Source organism: Anas platyrhynchos, chromosome 1 (genome assembly GCF_047663525.1).
Source record: "Anas platyrhynchos isolate ZD024472 breed Pekin duck chromosome 1, IASCAAS_PekinDuck_T2T, whole genome shotgun sequence".
Taxonomy (NCBI): Eukaryota; Metazoa; Chordata; class Aves; order Anseriformes; family Anatidae; genus Anas; species Anas platyrhynchos.
In genome coordinates, this window is record NC_092587.1 from 39,875,952 (window position 1) to 39,900,484 (window position 24,533).

The 24,533-nt window shown below is 37.2% G+C and overlaps 1 protein-coding gene across 6 annotated transcripts in view; it reads right to left on the reverse strand.

Moving 5' to 3' along the window:
• Nucleotides 1-8,559: 8,559 nt before the first annotated feature.
• The window catches only part of CAPS2 (calcyphosine 2), a 36,453-nt gene continuing 20,479 nt past the window's right edge, over nucleotides 8,560-24,533 (reverse strand). For 4 of the 6 annotated variants that reach the window (XM_021274048.4, XM_027455076.3, XM_072035027.1 and 1 more), the window contains exons 14-19: nucleotides 22,478-22,593; nucleotides 18,424-18,494; nucleotides 16,708-16,862; nucleotides 16,041-16,160; nucleotides 14,862-14,958; nucleotides 8,563-13,565 (exon numbers count right to left, since the gene is read on the reverse strand). In XM_021274048.4, the coding sequence (XP_021129723.4) occupies nucleotides 13,390-13,565; nucleotides 14,862-14,958; nucleotides 16,041-16,160; nucleotides 16,708-16,862; nucleotides 18,424-18,494; nucleotides 22,478-22,593 (735 nt within the window). In that variant the 3' untranslated portion in view covers nucleotides 8,563-13,389. Of the gene's footprint in view, nucleotides 13,566-14,861; nucleotides 14,959-16,040; nucleotides 16,161-16,707; nucleotides 16,863-18,423; nucleotides 18,495-22,477; nucleotides 22,594-24,533 lie in introns of all 6 variants that reach the window. The other 2 variants (XM_027455090.3, XM_021274046.4) reach the window with 2 other exon arrangements.

Sequence of the window (24,533 nt, forward strand, 5' to 3'; positions counted from 1 at the left end):
CCGGGCCGCCGCCGCCCCGGCACGGCCGGCAGAGCATCGCGGGCGGCCAGCGGGGACACGGGCAGCGAGCGGCGCCTCCCCGGGAGCTGCGAGCCCCGGGAGCCCCCCCGCAACCTCCCCGCAGCCCCCACGCGGGGCCCAGGCTCCTCCCCGGGGCGGGGGGAGGCGGCAGCGCAAACAGATCCCGGCCGCCCCAAAAAATAGGCAACCCACCTTCCCCCCCCCCCCGTCCCCGCACACTGTGGTTCGCCTGAGGGAATCAGCCGGGAAGGGATGGGGGCTGCGAGCGGTGTTTTGTTTTCCTGATTTTATTTTCTTTTCGTGAAGAAAAGCGGCGCCCAGCTACAGGTGAGGGCAGGGAGGAGATGCCCGCAGAGGGTCCTGGCACCCTGCAGCCACCAGGGTCCTCAGGCACCATGGGCAGATGATGGAGGGGGGCTGCGGTTTGTAGGGCAGCCTGAAAGCACAGACACCGGGCACAGGGTGCTCTCCACCCACAACAGGCTCTGGCCACCGTAGACTGGATTAAAGGTGAGAGATCCCAATACTGTACAAGGTACTGCAAACACCTGTGCTGAAATCTCTGACTCTAAGCCATGTGAGTTATTTTCGACAGCCTATTTTACTGATGTCTGGTTTCAGCTCAGTTGGAAAAGGAAAGAAATGTCCAGCCCCAGAAGATATGCAAGAGGAGACATGATTCCTCTTGCTCCTTCCTCAAAAAACAGCAATAAAACCAACATTTTTCTTCCATACCAAGCGTATTCCCTGGCATGAAGCAGGGTAACGAGGGGAATAATGCTATTGAAACATCCCCTTCCATGTCAGAGCCATGCTGGAAGCAATGCTCAGAGGACAACACCACACTTCGACCAGCTTCCTTTAACCCAGATCTGTCGGTCTGTGGCATCCATGATGTAAATGCAGACTCCCAGAGCTGCAGCAACTTTCTGAGATGAGTTTCAGAAGCTTGCTCCAGCTGTACATTTTGAAGTTCCTTGAAAAGAAAGAAAAAAAAAAGAAAGAAAAAAAAAAAAGCTGGAATATTTCCTGCCAAGGCAAATATAATCAGTTAGTGAAAACTCCTGGGAGCCAAAATTAATATTCAATTACATAGCTGTAAATCCAGTGGAAAGGACTCACCCACCCTGAGCCAAAGTAGCACTGCTCACGCCATACTTGCTTTTCTTTGCAGAGAGGATTCTGGAGAAAAGGGGACGTGCAGAAGGAGAGAGCAAAGCAAAATGAATATGCATCATTGTCTCTCTGACCTACAAGAGGTTTCTGGAGAAATGCAATCAACTACATCTCTGCAGCATTTATCCATTATGGAAAGCCATGCGGTGGCAGTAGCTGCCAAAACACCAGGCAAACTGTACCATCGGTGTCAGGACTTCCCCCTGAACTACCACCGTCTGCCCAAATCCCACATCCATGGTCACATTACAGGACACGCACATCCCTCCACGAATAAACAACCAACCACCACAAACCAAAGACTAGCAAGGATGGCATCTCATAATCAAAACTTTACAGTCATACCCCATAACGCATATGTCATGAAAAGGCCTGTATATAGTTTATGCTTCAGACTTCTTAAACGCAGGGTAGTTTTGTGGATTTTTTGTTTCAATGTTTTTATATTATTATTATTATTATTCCATAGAGAAGAAGTAGCTACAAAAATCATTTTTATGATTGGTAAGAAAAAGAGTGGTCTCTCCGGTAATGTAATAGTCCCTCAGTCAAGTCAAAATGTCCATATTCTACAGCACGTCTGTTTCTAAACATAACGCTATTAATTTCTCTGTCGCTCTTCCTTGTATTTTCAGCATGTGGCAGATTTCTCAATGAAGGATGAAATTATGTCAGACACTGACTTTTCAGAGCCAAAATTTTCTTGACTGATATAATGGAATAAGAAGATAATATTCTACATCGGCAATAATAGTAACATTTACGAATTAATTTCACACCCCACAAGACACTGACCTGAATTTTGGCACCTCTCAGTTTCCAATAAAAGTGGAAATGTATGAAACATATGTAAGAAAGAAATGTGCCTCCTGAGTTAGGCGTACCATGAAATATATCTGCAAATGGGGGGACAATAAGCATAAACTCTCAAATATTTTCATGTAAAAGTTCAGTGGAAATGTTTCTGTAGCTCAGAATTTGGAACTTAATTTGAAGAACAGAGTGACGCTAGGTAATATACAACCAATTTTCCCTGCTTGATAGGTGTTATGAAAGGAAAAGTCCTATGTTATTGTTTTAACTGACAAAGCAATAAAATTAGCTGTGAAGACTGCCATCAGAAACCCAAGCCAAATGAGCATTTTAGTTACTAGTAGTGATCGTCATTCATGCAAGCTTGAGTGCTGCAAAGCAAAGTCATTGAATTGCCAGCTGTCTAACAATAAAAGAGTAAATGGAAGGAAGGCAGAGGCAGGGAAAAAAAAAAAAAAAAGACACATGGAAAAGAAAAACAGATTTGAGGGCAAATAGAGCATACCCCTGTTACAGCTGTGCTCTGAACCACCTTCTGGAGGAGCTCTGGTGCCCAAGAAGGTCAACCTGCCCAACTACCTTCTGGAGGAGGACATAAGGTAGAAGCCACCACTTCCTGTTTTTCATACGATGTTGTAATTGGGAAACAAAGAAATCAATTTTATAATTGAGAGTTATAATGAAGACAGTGCAACACAGCCAAGATACAATCAATTTATATCCGTTTAGTTGATGATTAAATAAATGAACTAATTATTTTAAATATTCACCATCATTAACATTTTATTAAGCTTCTCCATGTTTCTTTTACTTATTTTTCTATTTTCCCTTATTATTTATAATCATCTCTACTATTTACAATTACATATACTAATTCATTCCAGATCTTGCAGAATGTGACAGCCATGTTATACTCAAGTATTCTGCTGATAAGTCAGAATCACTATTCAGAATTTAGGGGGAGGAAGAGGGACAAGCTTAGGTTAAGTGAATGTCTGTGAAACAACAATTAGAAAGCCATGGGGTAATTAAAGTCCACAAGGAAACAAAGCCAAAAGGAAGTTGTCATCATTTTTACATTATGTTTATTAAGGAAAGAAAAAAGCTAGAGGACCCAGGCTGGGGTCTGCTGAGAAGCCACGCGACACATTGGAAAAATGGGTGAGCACTAATTGCATTGCCTGGTTAGGAATGCACAGCACAGCCTATGCTCCCTGGAGGTGGGGAGTAATGTCTACAGTTTTCCATACATTAAGGCAGGCTTCAGATTTCTCCTATCAGAAGAAAGGGGTGTTGGGAAGCAATGTGGTCTTGTGCAGTTCCAGCTGCAGCCGCACATTTCTCATGGGGTTCCTGGCACAGCTCTGAGCCACACGGCTGTGTTGTCCCTCAGAAGTACTCCTCTTCTCTTCTGATGTAGTTTGAGACCCTGGAGCACACCAGCCTGCACGTCCTCATCCTCTTCTCAGTTCTGCAGTCCTTCCACAAGCGATCCAAGGATTTCAAAGCCACATCCCTCTTTGTAAGCAAGTCATACCACAAAGCTGCACCATTTCTTTGACCCTTAGAAACCATGACCCTTCACTTTTGATGAAAAAGGGCACCATTCCTCCAAAGCAGAAGTGGATCCCACACGCCCTTTGCCCAAACGTCACTCATGCCAGAATTCTCTGAAACCCTCTGGCTTTTTCATTCATGCCCTTCAGCTCCCCTTGATTACAAATGTCAGAGATATTAGTAATGCAAGATGGTGGAAAGAAATATTACTCACCTGTTTCTGCTGTAACTCAAGTAGCTTTGTCAGTGCTGATTCATATTTGTGGGATGCACGTTTTTCCCTGGCAATGTGGGATATTACATTCTGCTCATGAAGGAGGCATTGCCTGAGGCTCTGTCCATATTTACATCTTTTGGTGACCAAAAGCCGAAATAGCAAGAATGAATTTTTGATCTATCCTGAAATTTTGCTTCAGTTCCAGCTAACGGTCAGTGATTTCTCTCATCCATAATCTGTCAGAACACGGTGCCACTTCTGAGGGACTGTCACGGGGCGGGGGGAAAGGTTGTCTTAGAATGATCTAGTCAAGCATGTAGAGTCCAGAGGGACAGGGAAATGAATACAGCAACTCCAAACTAGTTTCAGCTCTTGGGTACAAGCTTCCATCATTCAAAGGGGGTTGATGATCTTTCCATTTGGAACCAGAAAGCCCAGAGAGACAGGGAAATGCCCAAGCCATGCATCTTCTCCTGCAGTATTGCTAAATGAGCCAACAGAGATATGCTGGCCTCCACTGGGTCTCACTTTTGTTTTCTGGTATGAATGCAAGCTTCATGAAAGTTTTGGGAAATGTAAGCATTTCTGCAATTTTCTGTTCTTTACACATCTCATTCTTCTTGACTGAAGCTTTTGAAGAACAGAACAGTAATAAAACTCTGTTATTATGCTTGCATTCAGCATAATGATGGTCTCATCTTGTTGCACATTTTAAGCAGTGCTATGATATAAATAATAATAAAGTCACAGTCCCCTGGAAGATACAGGCCAGAGAGCTTTCTTCAGCTACAGAAAAGCATGGCCTGAAAGATCTAAATCTGTCTAAACAGAAGAGATACCTTATTATCTATTTTAGTACATCCTCCACAGGAAGGAAAAGAAAAAAAAAATCTATAACATAGTTTGCTCAGCAACATCTGTCATTTTGGTTTCATTGGCAAAGACTGTATGAAGAAACAGCCTATTTGCAGGGATACTCCAGAAGGACCATCAAGCAACCTAATGAAGAACTTAGAACAATCTTTAGTTTTTAGGTCTGAGTTGGATACAATTTGACTCAGACACACACACACACGTAACGCCTTAACATAATTTACAAAAATAAACATACATCTATCATCCAGCACACATACTGCTTACCATCTATCAATACAGAACAGCTATTCTATATTTTTAAAAGAATAGAAACACTCACTAAAATTCTCTAGGAGCAGTTTTGTTTCACTGGAAGTTAGCTTTGAGGGAGTCAAACAACCTTCCTTCAGATGCCATCAAAATCACTGGAAACACACTAAAGATCCACCAACATTTTCAGATGTGGCCAGTATTGCTCCACCTAGTTTGTGTGTTCCTTCACAGCTCAACTTGAAACCTACCTCATCTATCATTTTCCTCCTTTCTGTGACTAACAAACCCCGTTACTTTCATCAAGTTTTAGAAAGAGATCACAGTATATCTGTCCCAACAAGGCAAATGATCCACTTTAACAAGTTGTCTTCCAAAGCTGTGTGCACTGATGATGTTTGAGGCATCCCTGAAGAAACAGCCATTTCATTGACCATTCTATCCTGTAGCTATTGTTACAAAATCTCTATCTCATTCTCTACTGTTGATTCAAGAATTAATAATTATATTTTGCAACATTTTTTTTTTCTTCTCATTGCAAGTAGTTATATTTTACCTGTCAGAAGACAACCCCCTAGAGTGCAAGTGGCAAAAGTCTCGTGCAGAATCTCACTGAAATTGATTTTAAATCAGATACCTTAGCTATGCAGGAAGAAAATAGGTTTCTTCCTAGTGTCTGCAGTCTCATAGAGCAGACACAACCTCAGTGTATGCAAGCTTAATTAATTTTGACTGCCTCCATTCAGTTGCAGTCAAGTTTTTCTCTCTGATTTTTTTTTCCATACCACTTTGCAGACAAGATTGCCCAAATCTGGACTGAGCCGTCTACTGCCATGGAAACAGAACAGTATTCTCAAGAGATAAACACTGCATCTCCTCTGCTAGTGCTTCAGCCATGCTTACAAAAGTTAGAGGTGCCGGCAGAGATTTCTGCTGCAACCTGTAAGCTCGGCCATTACCCTATCTGGCAGGGGAGAGCCGGATGGGAAATGCCACATCCATCATGGGCAGCATCAGCAGCGCTTCCTCCTCAGAGGCAAGGTGCCAGTGAGCCCTGAAGAGCCATGCAGGGTCGTGCTTGGGCAGAGAAGTCTCGGCAGAAACAGCTAGCTCTCAGTTAGTATCCCATCCCCGTATGAGGAAAATCAAAAGAAGTTGTGAAGCTGCAGGTTTTCTTGGTCTCTGCCTGTCTTTAAAGAAGTTGCCTTACGTACTTAAGTGCAGAGCAAATTGGTACATTGACTGTTATACTTGGTTGCCAAAGAATGTGCCCCATCCGTGCTGATCTCGCAAGTGTTACCGCAGCATTTGATATTCTTGACAGCTTTTCCCAATCTGTTTTGACCTGCAGAGCTCTCTTTGCTCTACGCCTTCCTTACAGGAAAAGAAGGGGTTGACTTGGAGCCACGGAAGGAAGGTGTGGGGCCAGGGGCTGCTGCAGATTCTGGCACCAAGTGGCTCTCCACACCTGATTAGGGCAAAACTGTCACAATAAAGCCAACAGGACACCAGCCCCTTGCCATGAACCTGTCCTGTGCACACATGGGGTGATTTGAGCACTGATGAGACATCTCCAAACCAGAGGAAATGGAACAGCAGGGGCATCAGCAGTCTTGTCTGAGGCCCTTAGTACCTCTTGCAGTAGAAACCAAGAACAGAGACAGTTGCTGGGCCCTGGACTGATGTGACTTGCAAGCTACAGGTAGCAGCACCTTCAAAGGTAGGAATACCTTTGCTGCAGTGCCTTCTTAACAATCCCCCCCCCCCCCCCCCCCCCCCCGCATCCCTGTCCCCAACCTTTAACACATGCAATCAAAACTGAGCTGAGTGTTATACCCCTCTTAATTTCCCCTCAAGGACGCAAGGCCTGCAGCAGCATCGGCTCCCTGGCAGTCTCCGTGCGAGACCTAAGGTGTCAGGTTTACAACCAGCACCATTCTACTTAGCCTGCAGTTTGACAGCCAGCAACACTGGCAAAGAGACAGAAGTCAGCTTGCCATTGCTGTACTGAGCAAAGCTGTTTAGGTATGCAAGGCAGCTAATGGCAAGGCATGCATGAGGAAGTCCCTTACTGCCACTTTGTTCCGCTCATGTTCTCGTCTGCTCCTTTTTCCCTCAAGATGGAGGCTGACAAAAACAAACACACACACAATCAACGTCTTCCCTGCTATACTTATTAGTAAATGTTTACTATCAAAAATGGAAGAAGTGCTCCCGTATTATGTAATAATTCCCCTTTAAAAAGTCAGAAATGTCACATGGAAGAAGATTAAAAGTATCCTACCAAAATAAATAAATTAATAAATTCTAAAGATCATCTCTTTGGGAGTTGCCTAAACAAAGAAAATCATCATCAACATTGTATTTTAAACCCTAGCTGTCTAGAGATTTAGTTTTGTGTTCTGGCTAACCTACGCAGAGAAGATTTGCTCTGACTTTTAAATTCTTTTCATTCTACAAAGTATCATTGATATTTGTTAAGCAAGAGGCAAGATAAGATGTTTGTGCTTACATTACACTTCAGCTGCTTCAATCATTAACTTAATATTCCCTGTCTCCAATCTTTCTTCCTCTCCTTTCCCTTCTCCCCTTTTCCAATACAAATGTTACACTTTCTGAGGCAAGGATTGTATCCTGAAGTAATTGTTTGCACAGTGCCCAGCTCAGTTTGTGGCTCAGTTTGTTTTTAGGGGCTTCAAAGATAGAAAATGTATTAATGAAATAGTAACTGACACATGACCCACCTCAACAAGCTTCCTCATCAAAAGGAGAAGTATGGTGGAAGCCCAAACACAGAGAGATGCTCTAAAAGCAGAGCTGCCATCCTGAGCGTACTTTTAAGCTCCTCCAATGCTGTGACTGAAAGATTGCTACCCTGCTCCGGAAAGGGCAGCTCTGGTTTAAAAGCTAGGAGAATCAGAAAAAGTGAATATTATGCTCATCTGGGGAAAAAAAATGCCACCAGTAATCAGGCTCATTTACATTTTTTAATAACTCTTTGACTTTGACTTTTAACATTAATTAATTTTAATGTTAATTTTGAGAATTGCTTAGGATGTTTCCTGTGTCATCTCCCATCCTACAGCCATCCAGCCCCTTCTTTCTGCAAAATGTGTTTAAGAACTCAGATGCATGAAAAGGTCTGCAGTCATAGGCTTTCTTAAAGGAAGAGCATCATTGTGCCCTGATTCATCAAAACCACATCCAGCTTCACAGTGCAGAACTGACAGAGCACGCTTCCAGGAGTGCAGAGGCATGTCACCAGCCTCCCTTTACATTTTTGTTAATTTAGGTTACCGAATTGACACGTACCATGCTGATTTTTGTCTGATGCTTCTCAACATTTTGTATCAGGATATTAGGAATTAGCAATTAAAATGGTCTATTTCCCTATGGTTACTTAAAACAACAGTAATATCTAGAAGCCTTATTTCTCAAAAGTACATTACACCCACAAAAAGCAGAATATTATAACTTGGTTTGAACTGTGCTGTTGTATCAGACACTTCCAAAATGCTGATTTAAAAATAAATAATTAAGTGAAATTGTAGCATTGGTTTGACCTCTGCTACTGTTCCCTTTGGTCTTGAAATACTGAAAAAGGAGAAGAATTCAAGAACATTGAAAACAACAGCAATACTCACAAATGAAACGCGCGGTTAATCACTAACATCTGCAAAGCAAATACTATTGTCAAAGGAAATGACTTCGGGGGAGTAATTTTACCAGCGTGAGTACAGGATCTAATTCATGCCAAGACAAATCATAGGATCTCAGAATTAGTCATAGGAGTCATTAAACGTTCACTCACTTAACACAGGTTGTAAGAAAAGGGAGTATTGCTTAAGATAGATCACCAAACCTGCTATTTTAGCTTCCCCTGATTTTAACTTGCACATTCCGATAATGGCCTGGGATTTCCCCACATGAAGTGTAACTCAGGGTAAAGCGGGTATCACCCACAGCATTCTGCTTCCAAAGAAAATCCTGTGAGGGCCTGAGTCAAACCTCATAATAACAGCATAGACAGAATTATCAAAATCGGAATGATTAAAAAAAAAAAAAAAAAAGGACACCAGAACAGCAAAAGGTACCCTTGGAACAGAGACATTTGGAACCTAAATTAATCCGTTCCTGCTGAGCTTCACTCCCAGCTTACTACTGAAGGGAAGAAGCCCTAACACATCCCTGCAAGGAGCTCTTTGCTATTCCCTGTTGTTACACCTACTCCGTTGCCCCTAAAAGTGCTAACATTTTATGGTCTTTTGCCTAACCCTTTTCCAAAGTCTCTCAGATTCCCTTCTTCTTCCAGAACCAGGGGTGGAGAGGAATGACAGAAAGAGGTCAAAAGACACAGCCAGCAAAAGATCCAAAAATACTAAACCTCTTTCACGTGAATCCAACTAACCCCATGCAACGATAACATGAATGAGGAGAAATAAGGCCACAAAATATGTACTGGATACTGTAAGTTCTGAGTAAATGCAACAGATAACATGTCAATAAGGAATCTGTAATAAAGAGATGGCTTTTTTTTTTTTTTCTTGAAGGGTATTTTTCCTCTAACATCCATCTTCTCCAGAGTCACAAAGGTATGTAAGAGAAGTGTGAGAGCCACACAACAAAACAACTCCTAGGGTCATCAACTGGCACCTTCTTGCCACGTTTCCGTCCTAAGTACTTTCCAGTCCAGGTAATATTTTGAAAAGGTGTCTGTAGAAAGAAATCAAACCTGACTCAGCTTCTCAAAGACGAGAACATTAACAACATGAGAAGCAAGCACAGAACTGTCTCAGTCTCTAAATTCATTACTACAAAGGAGAGGAAGGATAGATTATCAGGTGCTAGAGCAATATGCAGAAAAAAGTATTTTCTACTATCCTTTTTTTTTCTGCCACAGAAGGATGCTTGGCTTGTTTTTCTATGGACTTAACTAGACCAACCCACAAGAAATCAGCTCTAGGCTGTCTCTTTTACACTAGATGCAGCATGCTTAAAAACAAAAACTAAGCAGCACCTCTCTACACACACATTTTAATATTTATTTTTTCCTGTCTCCTAAGACCCACAAAATTTGAGCAGGTGGCAGTGGCTTTTATGGAAGAAAAATGAATTTGTGCATCTGAATCAGTAGCAATACCACTAAGACAATCTTGCCACCAAGACCATCCCAGGTGAGGATGTCAGATACCATATTTCCATTAAGTGACAAAGTGCAGCCTCTGAATATTTGTACCCGTACTTGTGTTTTGCTTCTTAAAAATGTTCTTAAACATTCCAGCTAGCATTGCCAGTGCACATTCATTTGATGAAGTGGTCATAGCCCTCAAAAATGAGGAGTTGCAGCACTTCATTCATTTCCACTTGTCTTCTGGGAGTACATACATTTATCAGGGCAAAATATTGGCAGTGTAATGCACTTCTGCTGTCCTCAATTACAGCTGATTGCTCAGATTTTTTAGCATAAGTTTAAATTAGGGCTGTCACGAAGACCACTAGTTGTATTAAGCACTAACTTTCAGGAAAGAAAGCAGACAGCTTCTGTGTCTGAGAAAACCCCATCTAAGAACACCCACCCTCTAATTCAGAAAACATAAGCAATTATGAGAAAGGTACTAAATACAGAAAACATTTTGTTTGAACACATTTAAAGGCAGCAAACCCCAGCAGATACCTCCAGCAAGTTTTAAAGCTCCAAAATGTTGATCAAAGAAAAGGCTTTGGGGTTCATCAAATGATTTACAAGTAAACAAAAGCAAATCAGAATGCAATTAAACTGAGCATTGAGACCACTGTTACTGAAAAAGAGTCTTTTGACAGCTTTTCTGAATACAGGAACACAGAAATATAGATCACAACAGTTGGTTATGGTCATCTCAGAGTACAACCATACAAGCAGATTTCCAGTATATTCAAACAAAAAATTTTACATGTACTAGGTACTCAGAGAAACAACCCATTGGGGTTTACAGACTTGCATTGATTACTTCCTTACCAAGATTGTCTGCTATGGTGTTTGATTTCCAAAGAGGAACTGTCCAGGCTATGATCTCCAGCATTGTCAGATGCTGGTTTTCACTACTGATAATAAAAAGAATCCCACACCACAGACCCTGGTCTGAATACAATTTCTGTTCTCCTAGTTTTTTCTGCTAACTGCAAGCATGGCATGCCAGCCTTGGTGGAAGTTTGTGTCAGTTCTTTGTCACCATTTTAAGTTTAGAGAACAAATACCAGCAGGCAGATAGAAAGTGACTTTTTTAAAGGAACTTTCATGAACTCCATTATAAATTCACCAGAGACATCATAGCTGATGTTTTGAGGCAGCCACTGATGTATAACTGACCTTGTATTTAATAGAAATTTAATACCTACCAGGTTTTAGAGAATTACCAAAGTATGGGCTTGTATTTTTTAGGTAATTTCTGACCTTTAGAATTTATTGTAGATTACCCTATTAAGGATCTATCTTCAGATGAAGAAAAAACTGCATTATTACCAAAGTTATGGAAATATCATTCATGTCTATCCTTCACCTAACCTTAGTGATAAGAACAATTATAACCACTTAATTTGCAGCAGGTATAACCTTTGCAGCTTGTGCTGATAAGAAGACTTACTAAGGAAGCATCCAGTTGTGATCAGTTTTTCTGCTCCATAGGATAATGTGGAATAACCTTCCTAAAAGCATCACCAGGGAGGTTTTCTCGCAAAAAAAAAAAATTACATTAATACGTCATTTCCCAATCACTGTCACACTTATGAAGTCGTAACTCAATTTGATACATTGATAAGTGAACAAGTCTAATAACAGAGTAGGTGATTCTTTAAAAGACTGACAAAAATGCCACTTGATATTTTTCAGTTATTTGAACAGACACATTAACAAAGAGATCACTGTAAAATCTGAGGACACCTTTCTCAGAATCACCAATTCCACAAACACTAATTGACAAAATCTTACCAGAAAGAGAAATTCCAGTAGCAATTGGGAATTAAAAAAATAAAAAATAATAAAATTTAATGAGTCACATCAGAATTCTTCCTTTAGAATAAGCATTGACAGAATCTGTCTTTCCCTGTAAACCAACACAGACAGACTTCTGCAGCCCCAAACTGAACTGAAAAAAAAAAATCCTCATTTGAGGGTTTAGAGGAGAAATTGCAATTCTAGATACACATGCAGACATGGTACAAACAAAAGATAACAATGTACAAGCAATTAGAACAAGAAAGTGCTATATCTAGAATAAACCAGTCAGTCACAGAGGGACCAAAGGCCCTCATTTTAGCATTCATTTTCAGCACTGCACTTAAATTCCTATGAAGCACATATTCTGTCTCAGAGGAAGGTTTTAACAATCATGGACTAAATTCAAAACTAGTCAGACATGCATGGAGAAAACTAATATACTTTAATTGCATAGGCTTAAAAAAATCCTGTTCAACATACAGTTAATTTTGAAAGGTATATTGAAACCAAAGGCTTTCTACATATATATGTATATATAAAACTAATTAATAATAGATTTTTTATTTCTTAACACAATTAACCTTATAGAACTAACGGGATGTATTACATTGAAAAGCATACCTGGCTGAATATTTGAAGTAGCAAGGAATATTTAAATTTGAAGTTTAATTTTTGGTGAAAAATATGTTTTTGTAATATATACTTTTCTGTTTCCTACTTTCAGAAAAGACGTAAAATTATGTCTATCATTGTGACAGACAGTATCATTGATTAGTTTAAAAAAAAATCACAGCAATAGAAAGTAGAGAAGCCAGATATTTAAATATAAATTTGTTTTGAAAACAATTTAGCAAAATAGAGAAAAAGAAGGACACTGAAAAATACATTTGTGCTTGTTAAAGCTGGCAGAGATGGTCTGGATACTAGTTTAAAGGTTAATTGGTGTGACTTTCTCTGCATTTTCAGTACTGTGGTCTTCCTCCAAATATGATGAGGATGGCCTGCTCTCTCTCAGGCTGACCACCAGCATAAAACATGAGAAACAAAGCAAAGAACATTATAAGAAAAAAATATGGCATTTTTATAAAAAGAAAAATGAAGAAATTTACACCATCAATGAAGATATTTACACCATCATATCTAAAGCTTTACAAAATCATAAAACTAAAATTTCTCTTGCACATACTCTCACACATTTTAGTATTTTAAAATAAGAGGGAATTCAAAAAAGACACTTCATTCTAGTATCAAGTTAATGCTGCCTTCTGGTATGGTGAACAGACAATGAAAATGCATGGACACCATTTATATGGAGAAAGTGCTTAGTACTGCTCAACAGACTGTAAGAAACTTAACTTTTATTATTCTGAAAGCATCTACAATTTTCAGTCCTTTAAATTGATTTAAGACACTAATTGTGAAGTAATGCATGTCACAACTAAACTCTTCCTTGTTTAGTTCACTTCTTGTTCAGAAGGTCTTTCTTTTTCATTTGTCTTCTTCCACTCTAAATTCCCCAAGGGTTCCTTAAGATGTTAACAAAATCATCATCATCCATGATTCCAATACTTAATCCTTCATAGTAATCTTCGAACTCAGAATAGGACACTTCATTGGGATTGCTGCAGGACTCTCCTAATGTTTCTAGAAATGATGCTGTAATTTCTTCTTCTGTAGCTTTGCCTGTGAGTGCATTTTTTTTCCATTAATTACATTTTCAAGACCAGTGAATATATGACAGTTAATATATTTTAGGAAAGAAAATCTAAGATTTTGGCTTGCAAATATTTTTCTTGAACAAATTCAATATTTCACAGGAGGCAATGAAGTCATTTGTTCACTTAACATCAGCTGCAGAAATTACCTTCCTTTAATAGCAAATGATAGCATTAAATATCATTGGAAACATGAGGCCAAAGTCAATTTTAATAGATTATAAGATCAGGAAGATTTTTCTTCAAATGACTGCTAAAACTGAATGGCACATTCCTTAATTAAAATTCTGGTAAATCAGAAGTAAACTTGTGATAAATCATGTGTTTAATGTAATATGAGTTCAAAGCTCTAGGAACAATTAAAGATGCAAGTTTACATTCAAAAATGTTCTGGAATTGACGTGTGTTCTAGCAACTTAATAAAGATTATACTTTAGATTACTTTTATTGCATTGAGGAAAAAAATTGAGAAAATATAGCATTATAGCAATGAAAAAAAAAATGGAATGTCCAACATCCTTAATCCACAAAGTATCCTCACATATATTACTATTAAGGTCACTGGCAAAACAGGACACATCTTTTCTTCAACTGGTAAAACATAAGGTTCGGCACACTAAGGAGACTCACATTGACTAGTTTGGTATCTGGAGATATTATTTTAGAAACAAAGATTTAAACTCTTATCTTTCCAATGGTGGCATTCAAACATTTCTTTGAAGCCTGAAAAATAACGAAGATACCAACATTTTCTCTGTAAAGAATGACAATCCATGTCCCAGAAATAAATTAATAATTTATTCAGAAGGATCCCCAAGTGATGAGTACATCTAGTGTCACTTGGAAGCCTTATAGAATTTGAGGAAAAACAGTAATATGAAAAGGAGAGTATTCCTTAATTTAAAACTACTGATATCATAGGGGTTAGTGATTTCTTGCACATAAGAGCCGATATATAACTACTTAAATGTAGTCCTACACAGGTAAGGAAAGGAAACTAACCTATATATATGAAGTATTTGCAGCATGATAGAAAGCAAGCATTAATATTGTGAATAGTAATGAATTCCATTACTATTTATAGCCAAGTTCCAGGTAAGGTACATCATAGGTAATCAGAGGGAAAAAAATGTTCATGTTAACAGCTGAAATGAAAACAGTTTATATTAGTATCAGTTTCTGGATCTCATATCTCTACCAACAAGTTCATTACTTTAATTGTGGATTTTTATTTTTGGTTGTTGTTTTTGTTAATGGTAATTACCTGCCAATACTAGTGGATGTTTCTTTGCACAGTAACATTTTCTGATGTCTACCATAGGAACACTTCCAGTTTTGTTGAAGTCTAGTTTCATGTAAGCCTAAACAAAGAGGAAAAAAAGGCAGAAAAAAATAAAGTCCAAACACACTTAGCTACCTAACACATATTTTCAGATCTTGTTCGATGGATTATTCTGATTTACCTATTTAAGTAATTTGAATCTACTATCATAGTCGCCAGATACTAGTAAAGGATTCAACATTATGGAATTTCACAATTGTTTTATCTTGAGAACTTTTACTTCAAATGTGGTCCACTCACAAACTCAAAAAAAGTAAAAATAAAAAATTGTCTTCTCTCCAAAATTTCTAGCTCATCCTTAGAATCAGCAGTTAAGCTGCTTCCTTTCTGTCTCCTCCAATTACTAAGATTCCGGCATCATTCCAATGTGCCTCTACAACACTACTAAGAGCAGCTTCACTTTAATTTCAACAGCTTACTCTAATACACATACCACTACATAAGGCTGGGACAGTCAGGTCCTCCATGATTAAGAGAACAAAAGCATGTCCCATTTCTTGATCTTTATGATATCCCATCACTATGATACTGGCTGGTTTGTTTCCAGCATGAAATACTGGTTACAGTCACAATACATTGCCAATCCCTTTGTCTTTCCAGTTTCTATATAGACAAATAACAAAGTGACATTTCAAATGTAAAAAACTCTTGCAAATGTAATGCCTCTAATTGTATGTCTCAAAGAAGACAAGTATTATTGCCTCTATTTTAGACACTGAGGAAAAAAAAAATGCACACAGTGCATATGGATAACAAATATAGTGATCTGCCAAAATACAGGAAGAGATTTCTGGAAGACAGAGCTTTGCAGTGCCAGATGCCTTACACACTGGAGTGAACTGTAAGAATAGCATGCATACTCAAACCTAAAATAATAAAGGACTTGTTTCTAGGTTGCTGTTCAAAATTAACTAACTCAACAATGGAACAGCATGCTGTCTTCTAACTTACACTTATTTTAACACACTAATCTGACAGTTTAAAAAGTCAATTACCAGATGCAAAATTTAAGAAAAAAAAAATCAAAATGTAATAAATAACCAACTCCAACCAACAAAAGTTAGACTGCAAAATATCTACACTATCTGCAGTGAAACTTACTTTTCTTACAAATGCTTTCCGATATTCATTCATTTCTCCAACTATGGCACGAACAAATTCTCCATAGTCAACTTTATCACTCTTGCTGTCATCAAGAATAAGCCACAAGGATTCAAAGTCCTGTAATTGAAAATATTTTGCCAAAGTTTTTCACTATGTCATAGAAATAAAAAACAATTGCTACATCAGGAAATTACAATACTTTCACAAAGAACAATGTCCCCATCCAAGCTGATTCAAACACTTCTCAAAATAACCTAAGTCATCATTGGTCTCTTATGACCATAATTCACATTATTAACCATTTTGATAGCTGTGTGCTTTCCTTGTAACATAATATTTAAAAAGAAGAGCAATTAGTAAATAGTATCCTATAGAATATCTTCAAAAGGCTGAAAAAGAAAACTGGATTGCAATTGCACTTGCCCCTCTTCATAAGACAAGAAGATTGCACTCTTATTTGTTTCTTCATTCAAGAATTTAAATAGGCCTGAATGCAGAAATGCCAATATAACAACACAAGGAAAAAAAATGCAAAAATAGGTATTAAGATGTAGCTTTAAGCAAAGGGGTGATACCATAAATTAAAGTGAGATAAGTATTCACTTATCTAAGTATTAGTATATGAGTATAACCTTATAATTTCAGCCTTATAATTTCAACTTACCCCTTCAGGCACTTCCAGATGGAATACTTTCAGAGCTTCTTTAAAGTCTGCCTGAGAGAGAAAACCATTTCTGTTCTTGTCTATACGTCGGAAATATTTTCCTAGGCCTGTTACAACACGAACTCCTCTTTTACTTAGTGTTTCTCTGAGCATACCTGAGGATTTACAGAAGGAAAGGGCATAACAATTAACTGAAGTTAACTGTATGCTATAGGACTGTTACAAAAGTAAACAAGACCACAACTGTTTTTGACACTGCTGGTTAAGACACATAATCACATCCAGACTCTCATACCAGATGACCAGATGTGAGTTCAAAAGAAAATTATTGTTTACTTAACATGTGAATAGAAATCACATAAAGCAGCAGCAACATTTAATAAAATATTAAAAAGATCACAGAAGGAAAGAATGTCTGTTGTGTTCAGATTATGAAACTGCTAACTTCCACTGGAATCAAATACATACACACTATTATTCAATGCCCAAAGCAATTCAGTAACACTACTTTGGTAATACAAACATCCCATTATGGGACACACAGTTACTTTTTTTCAGTACAAACGTGTTAAATACACGTGGAAACAAGAACAAATATCAGTAATTCTGTAAAATCATTCCAAAATGTTAGGCAAAGAACTGTTTCTATGGTAAAAATTATGGCTTTACCAAAATCTCTGTGCAGCAGTTTCTCTTTAGGGCTGGGAGGGGAGGATGAGGGATGATTTTTTTCCAGTAAAGATCAAACTCAGAAGTACATTGAAATACATCTTGAAGTATATACACTACGCATTCTTCCAGGGCACACCAGCAAGCCTTAGATATGGTCAGATAATTGAGAAATCAGCTTGTGTGCATTACAGCAGGACCAAAAAAAAAAAAAAAAAAAAAAAAAAAAAAGGAGGTGGAGAACTAGAAGATAAAAAAAAATATATCCCTAATGTGTAATTCCAACAATCTTTCTAAAAGTAAGTGCTCAACTGCATTATAGTGACCAGAAAGTGCCTACTTAAAGTGGGTTCAGCTATTAAAAGTTATGCTGGAGATTCAACAAACTAAAAACTGTTCACTTCAACAGTTTTTGTGGACTACAAGTTACACAGCAAGTACATAAACATCCTTCTACAGTTTTAAACACAAAGCTATGCTCTCGTCCAAAAGACTACAGGTAGGAAACTGGCAAAATACAATTACATATTCTAGAATATACTATTAAATCATACTCACATATTTAGTACAGATAACATTGAAGAATATGAAAAAACTACTTTTTAATGGGTAGAAATAGAATAAAAAATGGCCAAAGAACTATCTAAAGCAGAATTAACTGAATAAATAAGATTGTTTGAATATTTCACCAGTATTTTTTTTTAAATTTGATGCTAATTTAACATAGGATCAGTGTTATGATTTAGCATTCTTTTTTAAGATTTTGTCATCACAGTGATATTTTATCTGTTACATTCACAATTTTTGTACTGTTTCCATGATCTTTAGCCAGACTGTTTATTTAAAGAAGGAAAGTTAAGAGTAGAAAGTATTCTTATGAACAGTTTATCCCAGTATCAGATTTTAGTAATATTCTGATAAATATCTAACTCTTGGTTAGCTTCATTTATTCAAATAAAATCTTTGAAATGCCACCACTCTTCTTTGTGCTGAGCTATAAAGACAGATACAGAAATTAAAAATAAGTGTGTTCTGGTAGACACAAACCTTGAATCTTTTTGAAAACTCTGCTGTTATCTTGCTCAGAACATTCTTGCTTGAATTCCTCAGAGGGAGCTCTAAAATAGCAACAATTTAAAGTTGATTAGTGAAAATTATTATTAGTGAAAATGTAATATTACTGAATTCAAAATAGTTGTAGTAAAAAATAAATAAATTTGAACTTTGTATTTAATTCTTATACTACCCTGATAAGCATTGCATTCAAATGCTTGAGTTTGACGTGGCATACAAAAAATTCCTTGTTGAATAGTTGCAGATATAGAGAAACTCTTGTCTGACACTATTCCATTAGCAGCTCCTCTACCGATTTATAACTCATGCATAATTCCTCCTGTTTGTACAGTCTCCAGAAGCATATCTGGACAGTCCTAATCTTCAGCTCAGACCAGTGGGAAAGTTTGTTAAAGCAGCAACACTTAGTTACCAGGAAAATAACATGAAGTAGCTATAAATCTCTCTTTAAGAGAAAAAAAAAAAAAAAAAAAAGAAAAAAGACTATACAAGTAATATCTTGAATCTTTATTTTCCTAGCAAAATGTCTAAATTGTAAGACCAACAACTAAATGATGAAAGAAAAATAGGAAAAATAGTCAGCAAATTTCCACCTGTTTTATGTCTTGCCTCACTTGTGATTAATGGAACACATGGGCAAAAAGACTAACATTGTTATTAAGGGAAGAAGAGATTATCTTCCACGATGCAGATCAAGAACAGTATCTCTTAGGGAGGCACTGGGGACCAACACAGCAACAAAGAAATACTTCTGCAGAGAAATGGAATTATTTGAAAGATTTCCATCTGACAGTATTCAGGTATTTCACACGCTATGACCGAGTTCCTTACAGTAAGAATGGGTTCCATATGACTGTATTCATTCAACTGACAGTATATGACAGTGTATGTCCTGAACCGAGGAAGAATTGCTATGGACATGGTCCATCAAGGGCACCTGAGAGCAGTAAGAGAGAATTCCAGATCTTGTAACTGCAGTGACCGTGCATTCTCCATGCAACCTACAAGCAGCTCCAAAGAGCAATGGCCATAATTTACTAATCAAGGAGATAATGAGAAATTTGCAAGCTAATGGATGGACATTTTTCATAGAAGAAATGGACATAGTATTGATAGAAACTTTGAAGAACCTGAAAAGTTTTCCATCAAAGATTTTAAGGAAGACAAATATGCATGTATGCTAATTATTGTTTAAAAACCTGCTTTCTTTGCTTAGTTCTTGCAGCACAACATAATGAAATCCATTTAAGAGGGCTCTAATAAATAAGTCATGGATTTCTAAAAACGCTCCACAAAAATGCTTGGAAAAAAAAAAAAAAAGCTAATGAACAGGACACAATAAATGGGAATCACACAAAAAAAGAATTTGTCCCAGTATTCTGAACAGCCTTCTTAAAAGAACACCAGCAAAGTTCAAACCTCCAGGAAAACATGTTTATGGATATTGATGCATTTTTATTTGAATGTTGAATAGATAAACATACACCCTCAGGGAAAATAAAATCTCCCTCAAATCAAGGAATCATTTTCTTGAAATATGTCCAGATAATTAAAAATATGTAATGACAGATATTAATGACGGAAATGTTAACACCATTCCGAATTACTTTTATATTTTTTTTCTGTGCTTACACTGCTAACTGTAGGTTATACACATCCAGAAGAAAGAAATGCTTCTAGTTCAGATATGAGTGATAAATTATGAAGGGAGGAGCCACCTTGTACTGGGACAAAATAGGAGTCTTAACTACCAAGGTTAAAGCACATAAAGCAAGGTAAAGCACGTAAGTTTTCTGTTGGCAAATGCATAAGCCTTCTCATTTCAAATACAAGCTAACCATTAATAAACACCTTATTGAAAGCACCTTATCTTCTTGTTTTGCATCTTCTTCTGAAGAAAACATGATTAGTTACAGGTATTTGACATGGAATCTGACTTAATAAAGACTGAGTTTCTGAGGTCATTTGTTTCTATTCTCATTCCTACATGCTAACTATATGTCTGCCAAATGAAAACAATGTAAACCTCACAGTAGTTAAAGAAGTTAACTACTAAGAGAACAAACTATGGCAAAGGTTTAGCCCAAAAGCTGGATCAGTGCATCTCAGGTTCCTTCACTAAAACTTATGGTGAAATTCTGTACTGTGTGTTCTCAGAAGGGCTTCCCAGTAATCCCAATCAGAAGTTAGTATGAAGCTTGATAGAAAAAATACTGTGGAAGAACCTACTGGAAGATTAAAAAAAATAAATTAATTAAAAACGTGCTGTAGTTATTTTAATCTTTTAATTACAGTATGAAAACAGATGTAAAAACTACTGCCAACTTCAAGCTGCTTGTTCACCAGTGCCTTGCCATGAAGGACTACTCCTTATTTTGGAGGCCGAAGACACCTCTCTGCTATTAAGAATTTTCATCTCCAGTTTGGGTACCTCCCATTATGAAGTCCCTATGAACTTGTCCATATCAAACTACCTAAACTGTAAAGGCAACCATCTACAGAAGACAACATACATGTAATCTCACTAAAACAAACATAAAACACAAAAGATTCATAGCTTGTGACAGAAGGGTGTAGCTGCTCCTGAAAATCTGCAACAGACCTTTTTGACTCTACCCACCTGAGTGGGATTCTCTGCGAGTACATTAATCTGGATAAAAGGACTCAGATCATGAGTTTCCCACCAAAGACCGAGTTACAGTTCAATAACACCCCCACCCAGACACAGCGTTCAGAAGAATCAGACAGAATCAATTTACTACCTGAAAAAAAAGGCACATCTCAGGTTGAGAGTGTATAAAAAAGAAGTAGCAGAAAAGAAGTACCAGAAAAAAAGTAGCAGAAAAATATGATTTTAAAACCCAATGAACAGGTCTTCATTCTCAGCCTTTCAGAAATAACACTGGATCGCCTCCAAATTCCATAGGTAGAAAATTATCAACAAATGAAAAAAAAAAAATTACCAAAATGATATGCTTCTAAGATGTAAAATATCTCACATAAGCCAACCAATATTAAACTATTTTATTTCATGAAGACCCTGCAGCGGGAATAGTTAGCATCATACAGCTATATGTTTCTACAACCAATTAAATTTGAATTTACAGTTTTATGGACTGATAGCTCACTAGGGCCTCTTTGAAGAGCTTTCAGTGTAAAGGGACCTTAAAGTGAATATTACCGTAACTGAGAACAAGCTTCATGTATCTCAATATTTGCAAAAAGAAAAATAATGGTTAGTTAAGATGTTCTGACGAAAGTAGTTTTTAGATACTAAATATATTTAAGGCTCTGTTACTGTTGGTCGTAGTCAAGAAGAGATTGTAGTACCAATCTTTTGTAGATTGTAGATTTACAAGGAGAGGCTGTGAGAACTGAGAATATTTAGCCTGGAGAATGCTCAGGGTGATCTTACTGATGTGTATCAATACCTGGCTGGAGAGAATACAGCAAGTGGATGAGAAAATAAACGTGTTGAGAAATTAGATGCCCAAATGCCTGCAGTCTATAATGTGTAGCAGTATCTCAAAGACTGAAGAAAGAGTGCATACAAAAAAGAAGTAAAGAAGATGGGGAAAACAAAACAAAACAAAACAAAAAAACATCAATCCCTCTCCTGCCTGTGTTCAAACACTTGTATTGGCATAACTGATATAAGCAGTTAATATAAGCTTCACAAAAGATTCAATAATAATGTTGATCACAAAAAAAATGATTTTTCCCCTGAACATAGTACATTAGTTCATTGCATCAGAAAAGTTTCAGAATACAGTTTGTGTTAAAAAGACTTCAAACAAAGCAAGTAAGATAGCTTCATATTCAAATAATTCCTTTTTTTTTCAAGTTACTCCTTATCATTCTAGGAAGTTATTGAATTATAGAACATCCACTCAAATCTATTACTAATTTCTCCTAACAACAGCCTAAATACAGATTTTTTAACAGTATAAATAACATGTTAGAAGCTCTTATAAAAAAGTATTTTTTGCTTAACGAAGACTAATTTGAAAAAGTTAGCTGCACTTACTTGAGAAAATCCATAGCTGTTTCATCAATATTTATCACACGAAGGGTGAGGACTGGGTTCTGCTTAACGCTTTCTGGAAGATTATGATCAACACTTCGGAAAGTTAGGTTAGCTCCCTGTTGGCAAAACATAGAATGGTTTACAAACAGGTCACATAGTTTGTAGAATATGTTCTGCAAGACTTTCAGAAGTATGATCATTAAAGTCTTGCTATGAAATGATGGAAAAAGTGTAACTAAGGTCAGTTAACCTTATTAACAGAGCTTTTCTAACACTAAATAAAAACAAACAGACTTCAAAATAAAACTTTATCTTCTACGTGGAGGTTTGTCTAGTAAGAGCATCTACTCTACCCTAATTCACAACTGAGTAATGTGATACTAAGGATTGTTGTTCCCTCAGCCAGGCTCTACTTTTGTATTTTTCTTATCCCTTCATTCTTATGGAATCCAAAACTCACTGGACCACAGAACAGAGGATCACAGAAGGTGCCACAATGATTCTCTGAGAGCCAAGTTTTCAGACTATAAGAAACCCTCTACAGTTACACTCAATAACCTACGATCATATTTAATATAAACAAACAACCAAAAGGTAGACATCCCAAAGTTCAAATAATCCTTGCAATGCTTAAATATGTAGTTATTCTCTAAAATTACTGTATTTCAGTAATAAAAATTGAATAAAAACACACTAATAGTAGTAAAAAGTTCTATTCAGTACTGTCCCTTCTGAGTATTAAAATTCCTCTTCCCTCCAAGCTGGAGACAGGGGACATAGCTTCTTTAACTTTGGAAAATATGTGAGGTAACTGGTTTGTGAGATGGAGAGGAAGGAAAAAAAAAAAAAAAGAAGAAGTAAACTAGAAACAAAGAACATTGTGAAGAATCAAAAAAGCAGTAGCTCTAACTATAATATCCATGCAGGCTTGGATTACAAAGATTCCAACACCCAAAGTAGGAAGATATTGCTGCTGTGCAAGTGTGTCAATCACTTGGACTTTGTGAGAGATTTGTGTATCTTAATGTCATCCGAGAAACTGAGCTTGAAGATATGGATATTCACAAATACGACATCATTCCAAAGAGATAATGAACTCCGGGACAGTACATATTGTGGATGTCTTTAAGACACACCTTTATTTAATACACATTCCCATAATTCCATTTGCAGGTTGCAAAGATACAAATGACAACCAAAAAAAAAAAAAAAAAAAAAGGAGTTAGCTTCAATCTCCATACCATAAACAAAGTCATCTATTTCATTTTGGAAACTCCTATATGGCAGCTACATGTAAACTGCTAGGATTACTCAAGTGCTTACAAAAGGGTTACAAAATGCTAAAAGCTGATGTTGCCTTTATTTACCTTCATTCAAATGCATAGGTTGCTCTAAACTTAAGATTTACAGGAGTGTGCAGCAAAAACATCCTGTATTTCAAAATTTATGAATATTTATGACAATGCCTGTATTTAAAAACAATGAACACTTCACCAAGTACAGATGTACAGCAGCACAGAAGACACAATATGATCCATAGTCAACAATCAGGTTATCTGGTGTATCAAGTCTACCACAGTTTCAAATGCTCAGTTAAGTAGAAACTTGACTATACATGCTACTTATTCAAATAATGTTTCAAACAATCACCTTTTTAAAGAAAAGAAACAAAACAAAACAAAACATTGTAACAAAAGCTCTCTCTATAAAGCTGGTGGTAAATATTTTCAAACTTTTAAGTTAAAACCAATTCCCTCATGCTTAAAAAAATATTCAGTCAATGTCTTCATCAAAAACACCAGCAAACCTCACAAAGATCATTACTTTTTTAAGAAGTACTTAGGTCTTCTACTTCAGAACTCTCCTTCCCAAATAGTTCTTTTTAGCTACAAAAAGGTCTACATTGTCTGCAGTCCTGTGCCCTCTAGTGGAAAATCTACAAACTGAAGCCAAAAGTGGAATCCCTAAATCATGGGAGAGAAAAATAATCCAGACTTCTGAAAAACTTTTAGTTTAACAGCATTACTGAAGGGAAGACCAGAAGTCTTCCCCTAAA